Consider the following 17,670-nt stretch of genomic DNA (forward strand, 5'->3'; position numbering starts at 1 on the left):
GGGAGAGAGAAGCAGTGCTGTTCCAGTTGCTTTATTCCTTGTTGTGCAGAGATGTAATCCACTTACTTTCTCTGTGCAGTGTCGAAAACACTCTGTATTCAAATGTTGGAAAGAACTGACTTCCAATTCAGCTTCTTGAATAACAGGGGCCAGGTAATTTCATCCTATGCTTCTGGCTTCTGCTGCAGCTGTTTGCACCTGAGGTAGAACGCACTGCTATGATTTATTTGTGTTACCATAGTGTCTGTGAACACAGGTCATAGGTGAGGCCATAATATGCCTTGCATTGCCCCACAGAGATTTCATCTGTTGTCTTTCATAGGGAGGTATCACAGAGATAAGGTATTGCCGATCTCAAAGGTAGCTTTCACAACACATCATCAGCCAACTCCTTTCTCCCTCTTTTCCTTTCAGAAACGCTGTAAAGGGGAGCCAAGAACTAATATAATTTTGCAGATGTTTGTAATGACTTCTCTAAGGTACCAAGGATATCATGGGAAGAGGCAAAGCACAAATACTCACAGCCAAACAATTGTGTTTGGTGGGGGTACGATTGTATTGAATGACAATGTCTAGGATCAGCTGTATTGAAATTGGATGGAAGGGTGGATTGTAGTGAAGAAACGCAGTGAGCCGGTTGAAGCAGTCAAAGCTGCAGGTGTAGGAAGTAATCTTAGTAGTGACATTCTAACCGTTGTCAGATTCAAGACTATATGCATCAAAAGCAGAAAAAGGCTGTAACAAGGATGCAGTAATGAGAACTTAGAAAAGAATTTTAGCCATGCGAATGGATGTGAAAGACCAAGTTTTAAGGACGTTACGCAAAAAGAACCTGCAGAATCCGGACAGAGAAATATATTCTAAAAATAGATTGAAGCATTTTTAAAGATTCAAGAGTAGCTAGCATTTACTGTAGCCATTGGGGATCTCATTGGGGGGGTGTTTGTCATCAACAGTGTGTGTCTTGTGTACGGTTAGAACTTTGCCAGCATTGACTTTCAGCCGTTGAGCAGGTTAAGCCAGCAAACTGAAACCTAAAGAGCCTTGAATATGGGAATATGGTTCGCTGTGAAGTCTTTTATACATAGTTGTCTGAAAACAGAATTGTATTGAAGTGGTGCACCACAATGTCGAGTGAGATACCCGAGCCAACTCTGGATGAGTAAAGAAATCAGTGTTTCTGCATTTTTTTGTATCCAGTATGATTAGCTTTGAGAAGCCACAGTGTGCAGAAAGAAACTGAATTAATTGGCCCATGTGGAGCAGTGCTCTAATGCAGCTTTAGCATTTCGTGCTTCAGAGCTGTTCTGTACAGGGCTCTCAAATTGTTGTCCCAAATTATCAGCTCACCCAAATGGGCACAGTGGTTCTAGGCTACATCCAGAGTGTTCAGGAGCCCTCTCAAAATTCCTGCAAGCAGCTCTCTGCAGTTGGTGGAAGGGGCCCTTTCCTTCAGCAAGCACTGCAGTTCTGGGGAATGTGACAACAGCCTCAGAAGGAATATGGGAGCGTTAAGCAGCCTGTTAAAGCTCTGAATTAAAGTTGGCCCAATGGAAGCACCTCCTTCTGTCTACACTGAAAACGGGCATTGAAATCCATCCTTTGTGACTTCTCCCTTTTTTCTGCCTGGGAGGATGCTAGGTGTACGCACACAGATAGACTCATATCACAAGGTGCCGATTTGTGGTAGCATAGAGGGAAATGTAGATGCACTTCCAAGTGTACAAAGTGACTGAGGCATCTTACCATGTGTTTTTCTGCTTTGCCATTGTTTACATTTTATGGATCAGTTTATTTTAATTTTTCTCCACAGTACAGTCAAATTATAACAGATTAAATACTACCTAACTCTGATGTAGGAACCCCTGTGTCTTTCTAGGATCCTCAGCAGCTTGAGCCTTCGGAAGTTGATGGTGGGGCACAACCGTCTGCAGAGCCTTCCACCTCTCCTAGAACACATTCCACTGGAGGTGCTGGACCTTCAGCACAACCTGTTGACTAAACTGCCGGACACACTCTTTGTCAAGGCTCTGAAGTGAGTGACAGTAGCGAGCATCTTCGGTCTGCACTAACCTTTGGAGCTGTAAAGGCTCCTAATGGCATCTGCGTGACTGTCCTTGCAAGGTGCCGTTTGCATAAGAGATAAGGAGGTGTGCCTGTTATGAGGGAGTAATTCAGGTGCCATAAGGGAATTCATCACGCTGATTTGAGGGAATCAGTCCATTACTGTTTAATTACAGGAAAACAAAGGCTTACCTAACATAACAACCAACCAAAGAATGTGCTTCAGTTGCAACTGTTTCTAGGATCATGGTACTGCCTGAAGAGCTTTGTCTTTAAAAGTAGCACATAAATTCGGGTGCAAAGGAAAGAAGCCAGACAGATTTTCAGACATTACAGCAGAAAGTACATCAGGTCATTGGAGAACAGTTAGAGACCCTTACAAATAACATCCTTTCATAACTCTGCTCAGACATGAGTCAACCCTTCTTTTAAAGACTCTGAGGAAGAATTCATGTAGCTGCTTCCCCAGTATTACCCACCCCCTCCACAGGCTCTTCAGTGCTCACTGTTTGCTATGAAATACTGTGTGCTTCTGCAGTGCTATATAGATAAAAAAACATCATTAGTAGACTCATAAATCTTAATGTGAGTAGGGATGTTACACTGTTGTCTGGCCTCCTGTCTAATGCTGTTGCTCTGTCCACACTGGTATTTGTATAGCTCCTTTTCCTGCTGTTAATGGAGTCGTTTAGATGAAGTCTGATTTTTGCACTTGCTATGGTTAGCCTCAGGTACCTGAATGCATCTGCAAACAGCCTGGAGTCCTTGCCCCCTGCATGTACAGGGGAGGAGAGTCTGAGCATGCTGCAGCTGCTTTACTTGACCAATAATAACCTCACAGATCAATGCATCCCCATCTTGGTGGGACACCCGAGCCTACGGATCCTGCACCTGGCAAACAACAACCTACAGACTTTCCCTGCAAGGTAAATAAGCGAGGTGGGTGGGCGAGATGTTGCCCACTGGGAGATGTTGCCTGCCTTACTGCGATTGTATGTGAATCGGTGTCAAAGGAAGATGCTCTCCTTACAGCTTGATGACAGTCCTGCCATTCCTACACACAGCCAGAGGAATAGCACGTCAAGAGGGATTGGCACAAGATGCCGTTGGCTGCAGTGGTTCCTGTCCTAGTTGTGGTTGATGTGGGTGTGGGGGCAATAGTTCTTTGCAACTTCAGCATTACTGGTGTGGAGCTTGCTGCATTTTTTGACTTCTCAGTATTGCCACAAGCCCCTCAGTAAGACTTGTCTGAACTCCTGCCCAGTGCAAGTCATACAATTTCATCTGTGAAATCATGCACAAGGCTTTATGATTTGGAGTTGAAATGGAGAGAAATTTATGCTCAGCGTAGAAACTTAAGAGGCTGGACACTCCCATGTTTTCCAGCTAAGTTATTGCAGTTGCTCTCAGTTATATGTTGTATTTTTCAGTGAGAATTATTTATCTGCTTCTTTTTACCACTATATCACGCTGTCTTTGTAGTATGAAAACTATGTAATATCAGGTATTTCTTTGTGGTGCAGTTGACTGGCTAGAGGGAAGGAATGTCCTCCCGGGGGAGCTTGACAGCCTTCAAGAGTGGGTCTGGGCAAACCTCATGAGGTTCAATAAGGCCAAGCTCCTGCATCTGGGTCAGGGCGATTCAGTGTTCTTCTGTTTCCCTTTCAGCAAACTTAGTAAGATGGAGCACTTGGAAGAGCTGAATCTGAGTGGCAACAAACTGAAAACAATTCCCACAACAGTGGCGAACTGCAAGCTACTTCATACCTTGATTGCACACTCTAATGAAATAAGCATCTTTCCAGAGATCCTACATTTGCCCCGTATTCAGGTATTCTTATGGAGAAGGTAAAGAGGTATGAGGGGAAAGTTTGGGTTGCAGAATCAAGAGGAACTGCTAGGAGAAGGATACAGTTTAGTAATGGAAAGGTACGTTTGGACTTGATGATCTCAAAGGTCTTTTCCAAACAAACGATTCTGCAATCGTATGAGAGGAACCGGAGATGCCAGCATTTTGCTTGATCAGCCTGAGAAGAGGGGACAGAATATGCATTCTAAATCCGTTGCCTTTCTGGGTTCATCAAAGATTGCTCATCTCTCATTCACCTTTGCCATCTGCCTCTTAATGTATTTCTGGTTTACCTTTTAAGACCATAGGGAGCGCTGTGTAGCCAGACAGGTTTGCCTACGTGGCCCTTCTGCTATCTTTAGTCTGTCCTATTATTTCAGCACTGGAGTCCTGGCTATGGCAGCTTATAAGTATTTGCTGCTTGCAAATTGTTCTTCTACCGATAGATCAGACCCATTTTCATGACCTGTTTGTGGGATACAATCAGCTGTAGGGTCATATGATGTTTGGTAGGTGTGATAGAGGCTATTTTCTTTGTCATTATGCTTTTTTTTTTTTTTTTAATACTGCAGTTTGTGGACTTGAGCTGCAATGAGTTAACTGAAATCCTGATCCCAGAGGCACTGCCAGGTACCTTGCAAGAGCTGGACCTTAGCGGAAACACAAACCTGATGCTAGAGCACAAGACACTGGACATCTTCAGGTGAGCCATGGGGGTGCCAACCCAGTAGTGATCTGCACGGGGAAGGGTAGCCCTTCCTAGGAGGAGAAACAGGACAGTGTATCACAGCACTGCGTAATGTTGTAATGTTCCGTGCCTCAGGCAGCTGAAGCTCTCTGTCTTGTAGGCAGAGAAAAGTCTGGATCCAAATCCTCAGAGCAAGCAGTTTCTCAGGTGATATGAGCTTCTCACGGATGTCTTTGGCATAAGCAGCCAGACATCTGCAGAAGGCCAAGACCTTAAACTCCTGTCCTCGGTGCAGTTCTTCCCACAGTCTGCTGTCTAAAACGCTAGACTGAGCGAGGTCCTTTGGCCGCAGACTGTTCAGCAGGGTCTAGGAGAGAATGACTTCTCTTCTTCTCTCTCTGTAGTCATATCACCACACTGAAGATTGATGCTAAGCCCTCCCTCACGGCAGACTCAGCACTCGCTTCTACCTTCTGGAGTCACGGAGTAGCTGAGATGGCAGGCCAAAGGAATAAGTGAGTATTATGGTCTGCTGGATGCTGATGCTTTGTCTTCTCAGGGTGCTGGGTGGAGTGCACCCAAACAGACTGGTTTTGCTCTAGAGCCCATCTGCCCCTCTGTCTCTCCAGATCTCTTGCTAAGTCTTCATAAGTTGAGCCTTCACGTTGTGCTTTCCCTCAGTTTTCTCGCTTATCCTGGGATGCCTGGATTTTGCTTTCCACCCCAGCAGAGATGCCTTTTCTTTCTCTTGCTGGCTGTGCCCATTGCCCCTGTCCTGAGTGTGGCCAAGGAGGGTTCAGGCGTTCCAGTACTAAACTGCAGCTCTACACCTCACGGGGCAGTGAACGTAAGGACAGTGGCTGTGCTGCCCTGTGAGAAGAGCACTCACGGCAAGGTGCCTGATGACTGTGGTTCTGGGGAACTGTACAATCTTTTGAGACGTACTCTCTTTGCTTATATGCTTTTCTGACAGGCTGTGTGTGTCATCCCTGGCACTGGGGAGCTTTGCTGAGGGGGTAGAGGCTGTGTATGGCATGTTTGATGGTGACAAGAACGAGGAGCTGCCACGCTTGCTGCAGTGCACCATGGCCGATGTGCTCCTGGAGGAGGTACAGCAGTCAGACACCATGTTCATGTCCAACACCTTCTTGGTCTCCCACAGGTAGGACAGTGAGCTAGCTGGTCCTGGTGGGACCGGCCTAGGTATATCACTTAATGTGTTAGGTGGGGTGAGGCAGCCCTCCAGAATGCTTGCCAGTGGAGTCTGGAGCCTTCCTACACCTTCTCCTCCAACAGGAAGCTGGGCATGGCTGGGCAGAAGCTGGGCTCCTCTGCTGTCCTTTGCTATATTCGTCATGATGTGGCCGATCCAGCCAGCAACTTTTCTCTGACGGTAGCCAATGTGGGGACGTGCCAAGCCATTCTGTGCCGAAACGGAAAACCACTGCCTCTCTCCAAAGTCTTCAGCCTTGAACAATGTCCAGAAGAAGCCAAGAGAGTCAAGGAACAAAAAGCCATTATAACAGAGGTTGGTTTGGACCCTCTTTGCTTCAGCTTCCACCTTCCTGTAATAGCCTGGTACAAGTGCACGAGGTCTGCGTAATACCACAGGGGAGAGTATGGCATGAAGGTGTTTGATCGACTTGTCAGTTGCTTCCTGCTCTGCTTCTCTTGCTGATTAGCTATTCAGAATGACATCTTCTGATAATACGCATGTTATGGCCTGAGAACTACAGGTACAGGATGCCAGGGATGGCTTGGGGAGAGAGGGAGGAAAGAAAACAGGTGTGGAGCTAAAGGAGGGGAGATCCATAATACTGTGCATGACTTGGGTGAGTGTGGAAAGGAGCCACTGAAGAACAGAGCGGGACCTGGGAAGTCATCTTGGCTCAAAAGCCACAAAATATCTTTGGTGTTTCTTGAAAAGTATGACTCAAGTTACCTCTCTTTGGATTTCTTCCATGTTTTGCTTAGTGGAGGTACAGGTTTAGTGGTCCTTGAGAAATGCAGAACATGGGTATAGAGTATGTTACAGGTAAAAATTTTAACACAGGAATGTTCATTGATTTTCATGCTGAAGTATTAAAATGATTTCTGGAGAACTCTCTGAAAGGTTAAAACTTGGAAATTACAGGGAAGTTCCAAAGAACTGGAGCATACCTCCTCGGTGATGATCTGCAAAATCAGTGACAGTCACTTTAGCTTTGTGATCAGTGGGTATTTAAAAAAAAAAAAAGTATTGGGTTGTTTGATAAAAGTGTTTCTGGCAGGGATAATCTAGTACTGTGTTACAGCTCTGCAAGGTGCTGTATTCCTTAGCACCCTGACTAAAAGTAACTGTGAAATCAGTGTAGCATCTTAAATGGTTTAAAAACTGACTTATGGATGGATTCTGAAAAGTAAAATCATTGTTTAAGGAGATTTCCCTGCGTGTGTCCTCTGCTGGTTTTCAATACTTGGCAGCGGCAGCAATACTTGACACTTGGGAAGTATAGAAATTAAGAACACTGAAGTTGAATTCAAAACACGTGGGAAGCTGTGTACTCTGTATGCACTAACTTGGAAAAAGGGACAGAGGGTTGTGGGCAATTTTCCGTGCAGGAGATTAGTGCCAGGCTGGCCAGGGGACAGTGTAGCAGGAACAGGATACAGCAGTCATGTTGAGATACTTATGTGTTCTTTTCTTCCTCAGGATGTAATGTCCGTGAGTCAAAATGCAGTTATATGTTAATAAAGAGGGAAATAGTTCAGAAACTACACTGGAATTATTTAATGTCTGGATAATCTGACTTGGAATGAGAAAGTAAAAAGTCTCGCTCATAGTGAAAAGGTGTTTCGTGTAAGACTCGTGACTGCGATTCTGGGATCAATGTGCTGCAGGCAGTGTAGCTGTGCATTTCACAATAGTTTGCTACAATTCTTTGGCATGTGACAAACTCTTGTTGGGTAGAAGTGTGCAATTACCAGCAGGGGTGATGGGCAATTACTGTAGCTCATGGTCAGGTACAGTGACTGTCTGCGCTGTGGTACCTCGATCCCTTTCTCCTGTGCTCTAGCTGGGTACTGGCATTTGTTAGGGCTCCAAACCAGTCTGTGGGCAGGGAAAGACTGCTCTCCTGGTGATCTGATAGCAGATCTAACGCTGCTGCCTTGTTTCTGTTGCCTGCAGGACAATAAGGTCAACGGTGTGACTTGCTGTACTCGGATGCTGGGCTGCACATACCTGCATCCTTGGATCCTGCCTAAACCACACGTCAATTCCATTCCACTGACTGTACAAGATGAGCTGCTACTTATAGGAAACAAAGCTCTCTGGGAACACCTTTCTTACACGGAAGCTGTCTCGGCTGTGCGCCACCTGCACGACCCGCTCGCTGCTGCGAAGAAACTCTGCACTTTAGCCCAAAGCTACGGCTGCCAGGACAATGTAGGTGCGATGGTGGTGTGTCTGAACATCAGCGAGGACAGCTGCACATGTGAGATGCATGGCCTCACTCTGCTAGGTCCTGGGGGATTTAGTTCCACCACCACCAAGCCAGCAACACCTTCATCTAGCAGTGGAATTGCTTCTGAGTTCAGCAGTGAACTGTCTGCTTCTGAGGTTAGCAGTGAGGTGGGCTCTACTGCTTCTGATGAACACAATGCTGTTGGTCTCGACGGCAGCTTGCTGCCGCGACAAGAGCGACGTTGCAGCCTACATCCTGTGCCCCCCTCAAGCATCTTTCAGCGCCAGCCTTCCAGTGCCACCTTCTCTAGCAACCAGTCTGACAACGGTCTGGATAGCGATGATGAGCAGCCTGTGGAAGGTGTGATGACAAACGGCAGTAAAGTGGAGGTGGAGGTGGACATACACTGCTGTAAAGGAAAGGGCCTGGAGTTTGAACTTCCTGCTTCAGACTACAGCTCCTCCGCTCCAGGGCCAGAGGATGACCCTGAGCTTGTCCTTGTCATTCGGAGACAGAACAGTGTAAACAGCAACACTGTGCAGAGAGAAGTGAAGGAAAAGTGTGGACTGCAAAAATCTCTTTCCACATGCTGTCTCTATGGAAAGAAGCTTTCCAACGGCTCCATAGTGCCCTTGGAGGAGAGCCTCAACCTCATCGAAGTAGCCACAGAGGCACCCAAGAAGAAGACAGGCTATTTTGCTGCTCCATCCCAGATGGAGCCAGAGGATCAATTTGTGGTGCCACCTGATCTGGAGGAGGAAGTGAAGGAACAAATGAAGCAGCACCAGGAGAATGGAGCAGATCAGGAGCAGAAAGAGGAACATGCAGCAACTCTGCCAGAGGAGTTCGACACAGCTTTGTAACCGTAAAAGTACTGCTCCCACGTCTGTCCCAGAAAGCTCTATCCCTTAAGGGCTGTCTTGCCCTCTACGGGGATCTGGGATCTGCAAGGAGTACAGGCATTTGCTGCTTCCTTAATGGAATCAAGGAAAAACTAGGAGTGATAAGGTCTGAGCTGTCCACTTTTCACTGCAGTCTCGGTTGTTCTATGAGCACTCAGACCAGCAGCTGAACTCCGCATTAGGGATTGTCTGGGAATTGTGCAAGTACTAGGAAGAAGGCAGGTGTTCCAATGCCTGCCTGTAACTCCTTGAACCCTGAGGTTCTGCCAGCTCTGCAGGAAAGGGGCTGACATATGTGGGAGGGGGGTGAGGAGGCTGCTTGATGGGGGCAATGTTCAGTGTTTGGAGTCCTGTGAATATTTCTGATGCAGCCCCACCCCACCCCAGCAACTGACTTGGTTGTTCCTTGAAAGAATACAGCCAGTTGCAATGAAGCTGACCCAAGAATGGTTTCCTACATTAATTGCAAGCACTTTTATTGATTGCACTTAAGCTGTTTGGCTCTGCTTCAGCCCAGCACTTTATTATTTAGGGTTAGGGGAGAGAGCGCTCCACAGCAGGTGCGGTGGGGGCTTTTCCCCGATGGATCTTGTTAGAGCAGTGGAGGACTCAGGGTACCAGTGTTCTGATGTGTGCTAGTGCAGGGCAGAGCGAGGGTTATGATGGTGTCAACCTGTGCAGGATGAGAACATGCACAGCTGAGTGTTGAGCAGCTCTGGACTGGTTGATGAAGGTGTAGATGTGTAGAGCTAGTGCTTCCAGCTGCAGAGCACAGCCCCAGCTCAGCAGCAACTCGGCCACCTCTATCACAGATGCTTCACACCAGAGGCTTCCTGTGTCCAGAAGACGTGGGATGAAAACCGGGAGCTCGTGCTTGTTTAAGAAGGAGCCAAGTTGTTGTAAGCAGTGGCATGTGCGGCTGGTGAGCAGTGGGGCTGCCTGTCAGTACTCTGTTCCACCAACATAAACCTCTGCACTGCCAGCTACAGCATCTTCACTCACCTCTGAACACAGGAGTCATATTCCAAATCCACAGCAACCTGCATTTCATGGTACATGCCCAATTTGGCCACAAACAAGGTAAAGCATACTTGTTTCTGCTTAGATTTCAATGTGAAAGGAAAAATAGAACTTCTTACCTTAATAACATCTGTATCAGCACTGGAAGAGGTGTTTAAAAACAGTCCCATCACCGCTGGACTGACCAGTCTGCACTCGGCAGGTGCATTTTGTTTCCATTAGGATTTTTAGTGTAGGGCGTAAGTTGGCTGCGTCTGTCCTCATCTTGTGTAAGGGTTGTGAAAAGCCCCTGGAGTGTGCAGATTTGTCTTCCTTAGCTGTCGGAGCGCTGAGCAGCGGGTCGTGTCAGAGGTGCAATAATCCTGACTGTAATGTGGGCTAGTGCCTTTTCTTATTTGTTAATGATATTTATGAAGAAAATTTGAAAGTTTCTTCTCAAGAGCTCTGAGGGACTTGAGTTGTATATTTTTAGATCAAATTTGGGCCTTGCTCAGAAGGAAACAGTGTGCAGACTACTTGTGGGATTCTGTCAGTATAGATCGCTTGACAAAATCTAACGGAGTTGTACTGAAATTTCAAAGCACCTTGAATTTCTTCTCACTGGAAAATAATGTATTTTTACCAAGCATCAAAGCTCAACATTTTAGGATCTACCCTGTGCTAGGTTACAATGTAATCATGAAACAAGCCAACTTCTTCCAAAGTTTAAACTCTCACAAATTTTAGCTGTTTAAATACCCGGTTCATTTGGAAATGGAGAGAAAAGCTAATTCTTAGAATCACAGAAGCAGCAACGTTTGAGTCCCTTAGGCAGAGAAACAGCAGCAGAAGAAATTAAAAAACTAACCCCCAAACCTCTTTCATGTTCTCTTCATATAAGTATGCAGAAAAGGCTCATCCCGATGGATTTGACTGTAACTTTTAATTCTGTCACTGGTGATAATTTTACCAAATACCTGTGCCCAGCCCAACACTTTCTGATATCCGACAGGGCTGCACAGTACGGGACTGAACAGAAACAGACCCTTCTTCCTGAGTAGGACTGTGACAAACCTTGCACTAGGAGAGCAGCAGGTGTTAATGCAAATCAGGTCTCTCTTTCTTGCACTGATGTGGAAAATCCAGTGTGTCCTTGCCAGTCTGAACCAGTAGCATTGCATGGAGAGTTGGCATTGCCACAGGGAGTTGGTTGTGAGCGGCTCTGCCTGGCTCAGTGGGAAAGGACTAAGTAAAACAAAGTTCTGCAATGGAGCATGCAGGTTTCTGAGCAACTCCTCTTCGTGGTAGTGGCAGAATGGAATGCAAGGAGTTCCTGCTTAGCCTTTTTCTCCGGTGCCATTCCTGGTTGAGAAGCAGAAAGGGAGTTCAATGCAGCCAGCTCCTATTTTCTGTGGGTGTGAACTGTCATGGCAGGACATGGCTCTTTCTCTTACACCAGGTCGACTCCACAGCTTTCTCTGCTTAAGGTGATATTACAAATTGTTTGTCTTACTCTGGGCAGCACAGCCGGAGTGCTTCCATCTACAACCACCTTTTGTTTTCCTGCCTCCCTAGAGACAGCAAGCTTCTCCTTTGTCTCTTCACCTTACTTATTAACACCACCTCAGATTTCCAGCTCCCTAGGAGCACTGCTGTAGGTGGAACAGGTATGAATTAGCAAGTCTAGTGAAGGACTCGGAGCAGGGAATAGAAATTGTTTTCCCAGTTCTCTTCCTGGTCTCCGGTCTCTTCCCTGATTTTCCTATGTGGTTCTTGCAGATACATCACCTCCACAGAGCCACATTGCTAAAAATGTCCCCTTGGTTAACAGACTTGTTATTAGACAGTGGTTCTCCATCAGGCTCTCCTGTCCCTACCGAGCAATGCCAGACCTGCCGTGCTCTGTGCAGCCACAACCAAGTTAGGCTGATGAGTTGACTTGTCCACCCTTCAGTCATTCTGGCTCTGCTGATGGGCGTGTTTGCTGAGAACAGGAGCTCTAAAGACACTGACCTGTCTGCCCTGTCCTTTCCAGAGCAGCTTCTGCAAAAGGAACCCATAAAAGTTTTATTCAGTGCCGTAGTTGGTGCCCAAGGGCTGAGGATAAGGCACAGCCTCTGAGTTGCTCCCAGCACCAGGTATGGCCCTGGTAGAGGCAGCACCACAGATTGCTGGGACCTGATGAGAATCCAACTAGAGGGGAAGGTAAAATCCAGTTCCAAGTATTTCCTTGTCTCGGGGACAGGCTGCTGTGAGGCTGATAATCCTTCTGGTGCACAGGACATTCAGCCATAGCGAATGCCCTTGGACTTCAGGAGTTTCTGCGCTCCTCCTGGATAGTAATGGCTTTCGTGTCACTTGCCAAAGGCCTCCTTCAGGCAGTGAGTTCACCTCTTTGGTTTTGTGCAATCGTTGTCTGCTGTTCCCTTGCTGTCTGAAGACTCAAGTGTATTTTTCCCCTCTTTTTTCACATTTTAAAATGTTACCTTTTTTTTAACTTGACTCATATGACCCAGCGCATGTTAAAGAAATATTGCAGCGCACCAGCTGTTTATTAAATGATCTTTTTTGATGTTTTTTTGTTTTTAAAAAGAATATTTTCTGTATCCCACTCTAGCATGCACCTATAACGATCCCCGGATTTATTGTGTATGGGAATAGGTCGTCCAATGAATGCACCTTCAGCACTGTGGCCTATGTCTGTATTGCTTTGGAGAGGCAAATAACATATAATTGCTGGAAAACACTATTCCATGGATTCTTTATTCAGATGTATAGAGCAGTCCAGGAAGGAAGAATATTTTTGCATCAACTTTTCAGCTGACTTAGCAATAAAGATTTTTACTTTCATCTAACTATATATCCTGATTCCGTTACTGCGCTGGAAGGAATTTGTGCAATATCCCAGTCAAATATAGCTGTGGCTGGCAGTAGCTGTGCCGTAGGGTCTCCTCTACTGAGCCCTGTGTGCTACTTTGCTCGTCAGCCTTCCCTACGAAAGCTACTTGCAGAACACTCTGAAGGCAGAACTCATAATAGCAATTATTAGACAGCTTTCTGTATCCTGCCAGGGGAATCCTGCCCTGGGAGCTTGCTTAAAATAGTTCTGTGCAGCTCTCGGGAAGTCGCTGCAGCAAGCAGGGAATACAGAATCACGACCACAGTGGAGCATCCACACGCATCCCTGCCCCGAAACCCTCAATGTGTCTCGGCTTCTGAAAGGCAGGAGAAACCAAACCAACCCCAGAGCGTACCTGGTGCATTCCCATTTAGCATTTGTTTTGCTTATGCATCTCAAGTTCCAACAATGTTCCACGGGTTTGCTAACTGAGGATTTAGTCGCTGGTACTGGCGAAGCTGGGGATATGTCCAAGGCAAAGCACGTTTCTGTTCTGTTTAGTTTTGTGGTTCTTTTTAACGTGGGCAGAATGGGTCTGGGAGAACAGTGGCAGTTCCATCTCCCTATGGACTACACACATGGGCGCTGCTCTGAAGTGACATTGCATTCAGAGGCGTGACTTTGTGATTCTAATGGTACTTCTCTTTTCCCCTGTTAAACTTCCTATAAACTTTTTTTTTTTTTAAAGAAAAGTACATTTCATATTTTTTTTTAATAAATACAAGAACAGCCTCTCATCTCCCCAACTTGTACATTAAAATAGTATTTTGAAAACAATATACTTCTATCTTAATTTATTTGAGCTCTTAAAACTTTCGTCCGATTGTCCCAACTCAGGGCTTTTTTCAAAGCAAAACTATTGTACACAAGTTATAAAAAAGACCATTTCATACAAAACTGTCCCCTCCCCAGGAGGCATCACATCACCGATTAGGCTGAGCATAGTCATCATTTGGCAAGTTTATCTGGGAATTCTCCTGTGGCTTTAACTGCCTTGTTAGTTCCCTGAGACTGACAGGAAAGCCATAATTAACTGCCCCACCCACAGGTCTCGATCACACATTTTTAAGAGCTCTTTTCTTGGTAAACTTTATCATATGCCTTCTGTAAAGACGGTTTCAGCTACATAAAGCTGTTCACTAGCAGAAGTATGGCTGGAAAGGCCACCTGTGAAGCAGGCAGCTTGCCAGTAAGCCACATGAGGACAGTCATTTGCTACTAAGAGCCCACCACCAGCTGAAGACCTTCCTTATAGAGACCTTCCAGTACCTACAAGAAAGCTGGAGAGGGGCTCTTCATAAAGGCTTGTGGTGATAGGACGAGGGGGAACGGGTATAAACTGGAGAGGGGCAGATTTAGACTGGATATTAAGAAGAATTTCTTCACTGTGAGAGTGATGAGGCCCTGGAACAGAGAGGTTGTGGCTGCCCCATCCCTGGAGGTGTTCAAGGCCAGGTTGGATGGGCCTTGGGCAGCCTGAGCCAGTGGGATGCCCCTGCCCATGGCAGGGGGGTTGATCTTTAACGTCCCTTCCAACCCAAACTAGTCTATGATTCTATGAAGATGAGCCATTTCACTACCTTTGTGTCCACTAATAATTCAATAACTCCGATTCAGGTCAGGAACAGCCCGACTCTACCCGATTTAGACCTCTACTCTCCGTACGCGTCCTGCTGCCCAGGGTGAAGCGCATCGCTTTGGAGGCTGCCAGAAGCCGTGACCGCTGCTGGCATCGTTCTAAAGCTCGTAGGATTGTTCCGGCTTCTGTTTGAGGCTGCGGACAATTCGGAAGCCCCTGAGCGCAAGGCCTGCGCTCAGCAGGTACGCCAGGGCGGCGAGGCAGCCCCAGAGCCCCACGGCGATCTCTGCCCCGTGCAGGCTGCAGCTGAAGCCCCGGTAGCCCTTGCTTCCATAAAGCCTCTCTCTCTCTTGGCACACGGAGGAGCCGTAAACCCCCAGAAGGCAGCGGAAGAAATAATACACGGCGGGTACGAGGCCGGCGGCGATGGCCACGTCCAGGCCGCATTCGAGGAGCAGCCAGGCAGGGAAGCGCCACGGCACCCGCAGCGCCCCGGCGGCGATCAGGAGGCACGGGACGGCCAGGAGAGCCCCCGCCCCGGCCACCGCCGCCCTGGCCACCGGCAGCTTCTGCAGGTGGAAGCTCTGGTCCAGCCGCCGCGCCCGCTCCCCGTCCGCGCCGTCGAAGCCGCTGTAGGCGCCGCCGTAGTGATAGTAGTGGATGCTCCCCAGCTCCGCCACTCCCGTGTAGCCGCCGGGGGGGCCGAGGGACACGGCGGCGCAGCCCAGCAGCAGCGCGGCCAGCAGCGCCTCCAGCAGCTGGCAGCAGCCTGCAAGGCAGGGGCGGCGCTGGGCGGCGGCAGCGGCTCCCCCCGGCCCGGGCAGCCCCCCCCACCTCGGGGCACCGGCACCGCCGCCCCCACCCCTCCCGCCCCGCTCACCCCGGACCGTGCGCAGGTACCGGCAGCGGCTGCGGCCCCGCGGCTCCTCCGGCAAAGCGGCGGCGGCGCTGCGGGAACGGCGGTGGTAGCCGGGAACCGAGGGGCTGCCTGCCCTCATTACCCAGACCGAGACCCCCGCCGGCCCTGGACCGTCTCCCGGTTCCCCGTCCCGAGCCCCAGTCCCGTTCTTCGGTTCTCCCGTTCCCTCGCCCCCCATCCCGAGACTCTCTACGGTCCCACCCCGTTCCCCATCCCGAGACCTTCTCCGGTCCCACCCCGTTCCCCATCCCGAGACCTTCTCCGATCCCACCCCGTTCCCCATCCCGAGACCCTCTCCGGTTCCACCATGTTCCCCATCCCGAGACCTTCTCCGGTCCCACCCCGTTCCCCATCCCGAGACCTTCTCCGGTCCCACCCCGTCCCTTCGTTCCCCGTCCCGTCCCGCGCCAGCCCGTGTCCCTCCCGGTCCCCCGCCCCGCCCCCCTAGCGGCCGCCCGTCCATCCCGTCCGTCCGGTCTGTCCCGTTCCCCGCCCCTCACCGCCAGCCGCCCCGTCCCTTCCTCACCGCCCCCTAGCCCGCTCCCGTTCCATCCCATCCTGTCCCGTCCCCCGCATGGATGTCCGGTCCCGTCCCACACCCCTCACCGCCCGCCCCTCACCGTCCCATCCCGCCACTCCGGCCGCGGGAGCCGCTTGGTTCCGCCGCTGCCCGGCGCCCCGCTCCACCGCCGCGAGGCTCCCCCGCCGCCGTGCCCGCCATCCCCGCCTCTGGGCGCCCCGCGCACGGCGGCCCCGCCCCGGGGAGGTGCTCGGAGCGCGGCCGCTCCCCATTGCCGCTCCCGGCACCGCCACCCAGAGCCTCCGGGGCTCCGCCGGTGCCGCGCGGCGAGGGCTGGGCTGGAAACCGATCGCCCGGGGGCGCTCAGCCTCTGGGGCTCTCGGTCCTGCCCCCCGCCCCTTCTCCAGCCCCACCGTCTTTAGTCTCTCCTCGCACAGCGGTGGTGCCGTTCCCGGCGTTGGATCAGCCGCCCGTTTGCGAGCCCTCCCGGGTCCCCCCAAAGTCCTCCCCGGGTCCCCTCAAAGCCCTCCCGGGTCCCCTCAAAGCCCCTCTCGTGACCAGGTCCTCACAGAATCATACATTGGTTTAGGTTGGAGGGGACCTTAAAGCCCATTCAGTTCCACTCCCCTCCCCTGGGCAGGGACACTTCCCACTGGATCAGATTGCTCCGAGCCCCATCCAACCTGGCCTGGAACACCTCCAGGGATGGGGCAGCCACCACTACTCTGGGCAACCTGGGCCAGAGCCTCTCCACCTTCACAGGAAAAAAATCCTTCCTGATATCTAACCTCAATCTCCCCTCTTTCAGCTGAAAACCATTCCCCTCGTCCTATCCCTGATAGACCCCCTTCACTCAAGACAGGTGAGCAGGGGTTTCCACCCCGGCTGTCTCTGCCACGTCCTGGGCTTCTCCTGGCAATGTGTTTTGCTGCCTCTCCAGCTGCCCTGGCACACGGAGCCCATGTTCCCACAGGAAAGTCATCAACACCTTGGGATCTGTCCCGCAGCACAGCTGCCGCGATCCAGTTCAGCATCTGCAGGCCATGCTCAGGTAATTTCCTTTCGATGCATTACCTTATATTTATCCACACAGAATAAAATAGACTTCTTCCGTCTCTGTTTGCTAAAGGCCACTTTGGACAATACGATGTGACCTTTTTCTCGGCTGTCCCATTTCCATGCATGAGAACGTCCCGCTGCCCCGGCAGGACTGGCTGCCACCCTGTCCCAGGAGGCTGCGGAGCACAGGAGGTGATGAATTGCTCCTTTGTTTATTGGTGGCTGCTGGAGTGGAGGCAAGGATCTCACCCAGGCACAGGTGTCGGCATCCCTCAGGGCTGGGAAGGGGCAGAACTTATTCTGGAAAAGGTGTGCGTCATAGGGAAAAAAAAAACCCAATGGTGGGACAATATGGAAACACAGGGAAAATTCCACAGCCAGAGTGAATGCTTTTATCCAAGGGTTTGACCAAATGCTGCCTGGAGAAGCCACGGCGTTGCGAAGGAGGAGTTTTGTTACGGTTAGGAAAACAGACACTTTTAGGGAAGCAGAGTTACACCATGATGTCTCAGGCAGTGCCCAAATTTGTGCCCTGGGAGGTTCCCATTTGTCACCGAGGTGCAGAAACACATTTCCTCCATCTGGACAGCTGGTGGCAACAGTAGGATTGCTTCACCCTGCTGTCCTCGCAGGAGCAACCGCAACAGATGGAATCCATAAGAAGCTGATAACCTGTGGAACTTCTGCGCCTCGGCGCTGTGCGAAAACACTCTCCTCACTGTTTCGCCTGACCCCATGAAGGACAG

The 17,670-nt window shown here is 49.7% G+C and overlaps 2 protein-coding genes across 3 annotated transcripts in view; one reads left to right on the forward strand and one right to left on the reverse strand.

The window, feature by feature from the left end:
* PHLPP2 (PH domain and leucine rich repeat protein phosphatase 2) overlaps positions 1-13,529 on the forward strand; it is a 31,884-nt gene extending 18,355 nt beyond the window's left edge. Inside the window, exons 12-19 of the mRNA XM_054078401.1 lie at positions 1,880-2,035; positions 2,790-2,990; positions 3,733-3,895; positions 4,486-4,616; positions 5,006-5,116; positions 5,575-5,763; positions 5,898-6,129; positions 7,771-13,529. Coding sequence (XP_053934376.1) covers positions 1,880-2,035; positions 2,790-2,990; positions 3,733-3,895; positions 4,486-4,616; positions 5,006-5,116; positions 5,575-5,763; positions 5,898-6,129; positions 7,771-8,910 — 2,323 coding nt within the window. The 3' untranslated portion in view covers positions 8,911-13,529. The remainder of the gene's footprint in view (positions 1-1,879; positions 2,036-2,789; positions 2,991-3,732; positions 3,896-4,485; positions 4,617-5,005; positions 5,117-5,574; positions 5,764-5,897; positions 6,130-7,770) is intronic.
* A 592-nt stretch (positions 13,530-14,121) lies between these two features.
* MARVELD3 (MARVEL domain containing 3) lies at positions 14,122-16,205 on the reverse strand. 2 transcript variants are annotated; one of them, XM_054078467.1, is made up of 3 exons: positions 15,966-16,205; positions 15,307-15,374; positions 14,122-15,195 (listed from the first exon to the last, which is right to left on the reverse strand). In XM_054078467.1, exons 1-3 carry the CDS (start codon positions 16,064-16,066, stop codon positions 14,585-14,587), a joined length of 780 nt encoding a protein of 259 aa, XP_053934442.1. In that variant the 5' UTR covers positions 16,067-16,205; the 3' UTR covers positions 14,122-14,584. The 2 variants fall into 2 exon arrangements, with proteins under 2 accessions (XP_053934442.1, XP_053934439.1); XM_054078464.1 differs by lacking the exon at positions 15,966-16,205 and having other exon boundaries at positions 15,307-15,538.
* Positions 16,206-17,670: the final 1,465 nt, after the last annotated feature.

This window comes from Cuculus canorus, chromosome 13 (assembly GCF_017976375.1).
Source record: "Cuculus canorus isolate bCucCan1 chromosome 13, bCucCan1.pri, whole genome shotgun sequence".
Taxonomy (NCBI): Eukaryota; Metazoa; Chordata; class Aves; order Cuculiformes; family Cuculidae; genus Cuculus; species Cuculus canorus.

Excerpts from the sequence above, each read along its gene's own strand:
- MARVELD3 (XM_054078464.1), bottom strand. The coding sequence starts at position 15,523 with ATGGGGGGCGAGGGAACGGGAGAACCGAAGAACGGGACTGGGGCTCGG. Across the intron at positions 15,196-15,306 it reads GTACCTGCGCACGGTCCGGG|GCTGCTGCCAGCTGCTGGAG; the intron begins GTGAGCGGGGCG and ends CCTGCCTTGCAG.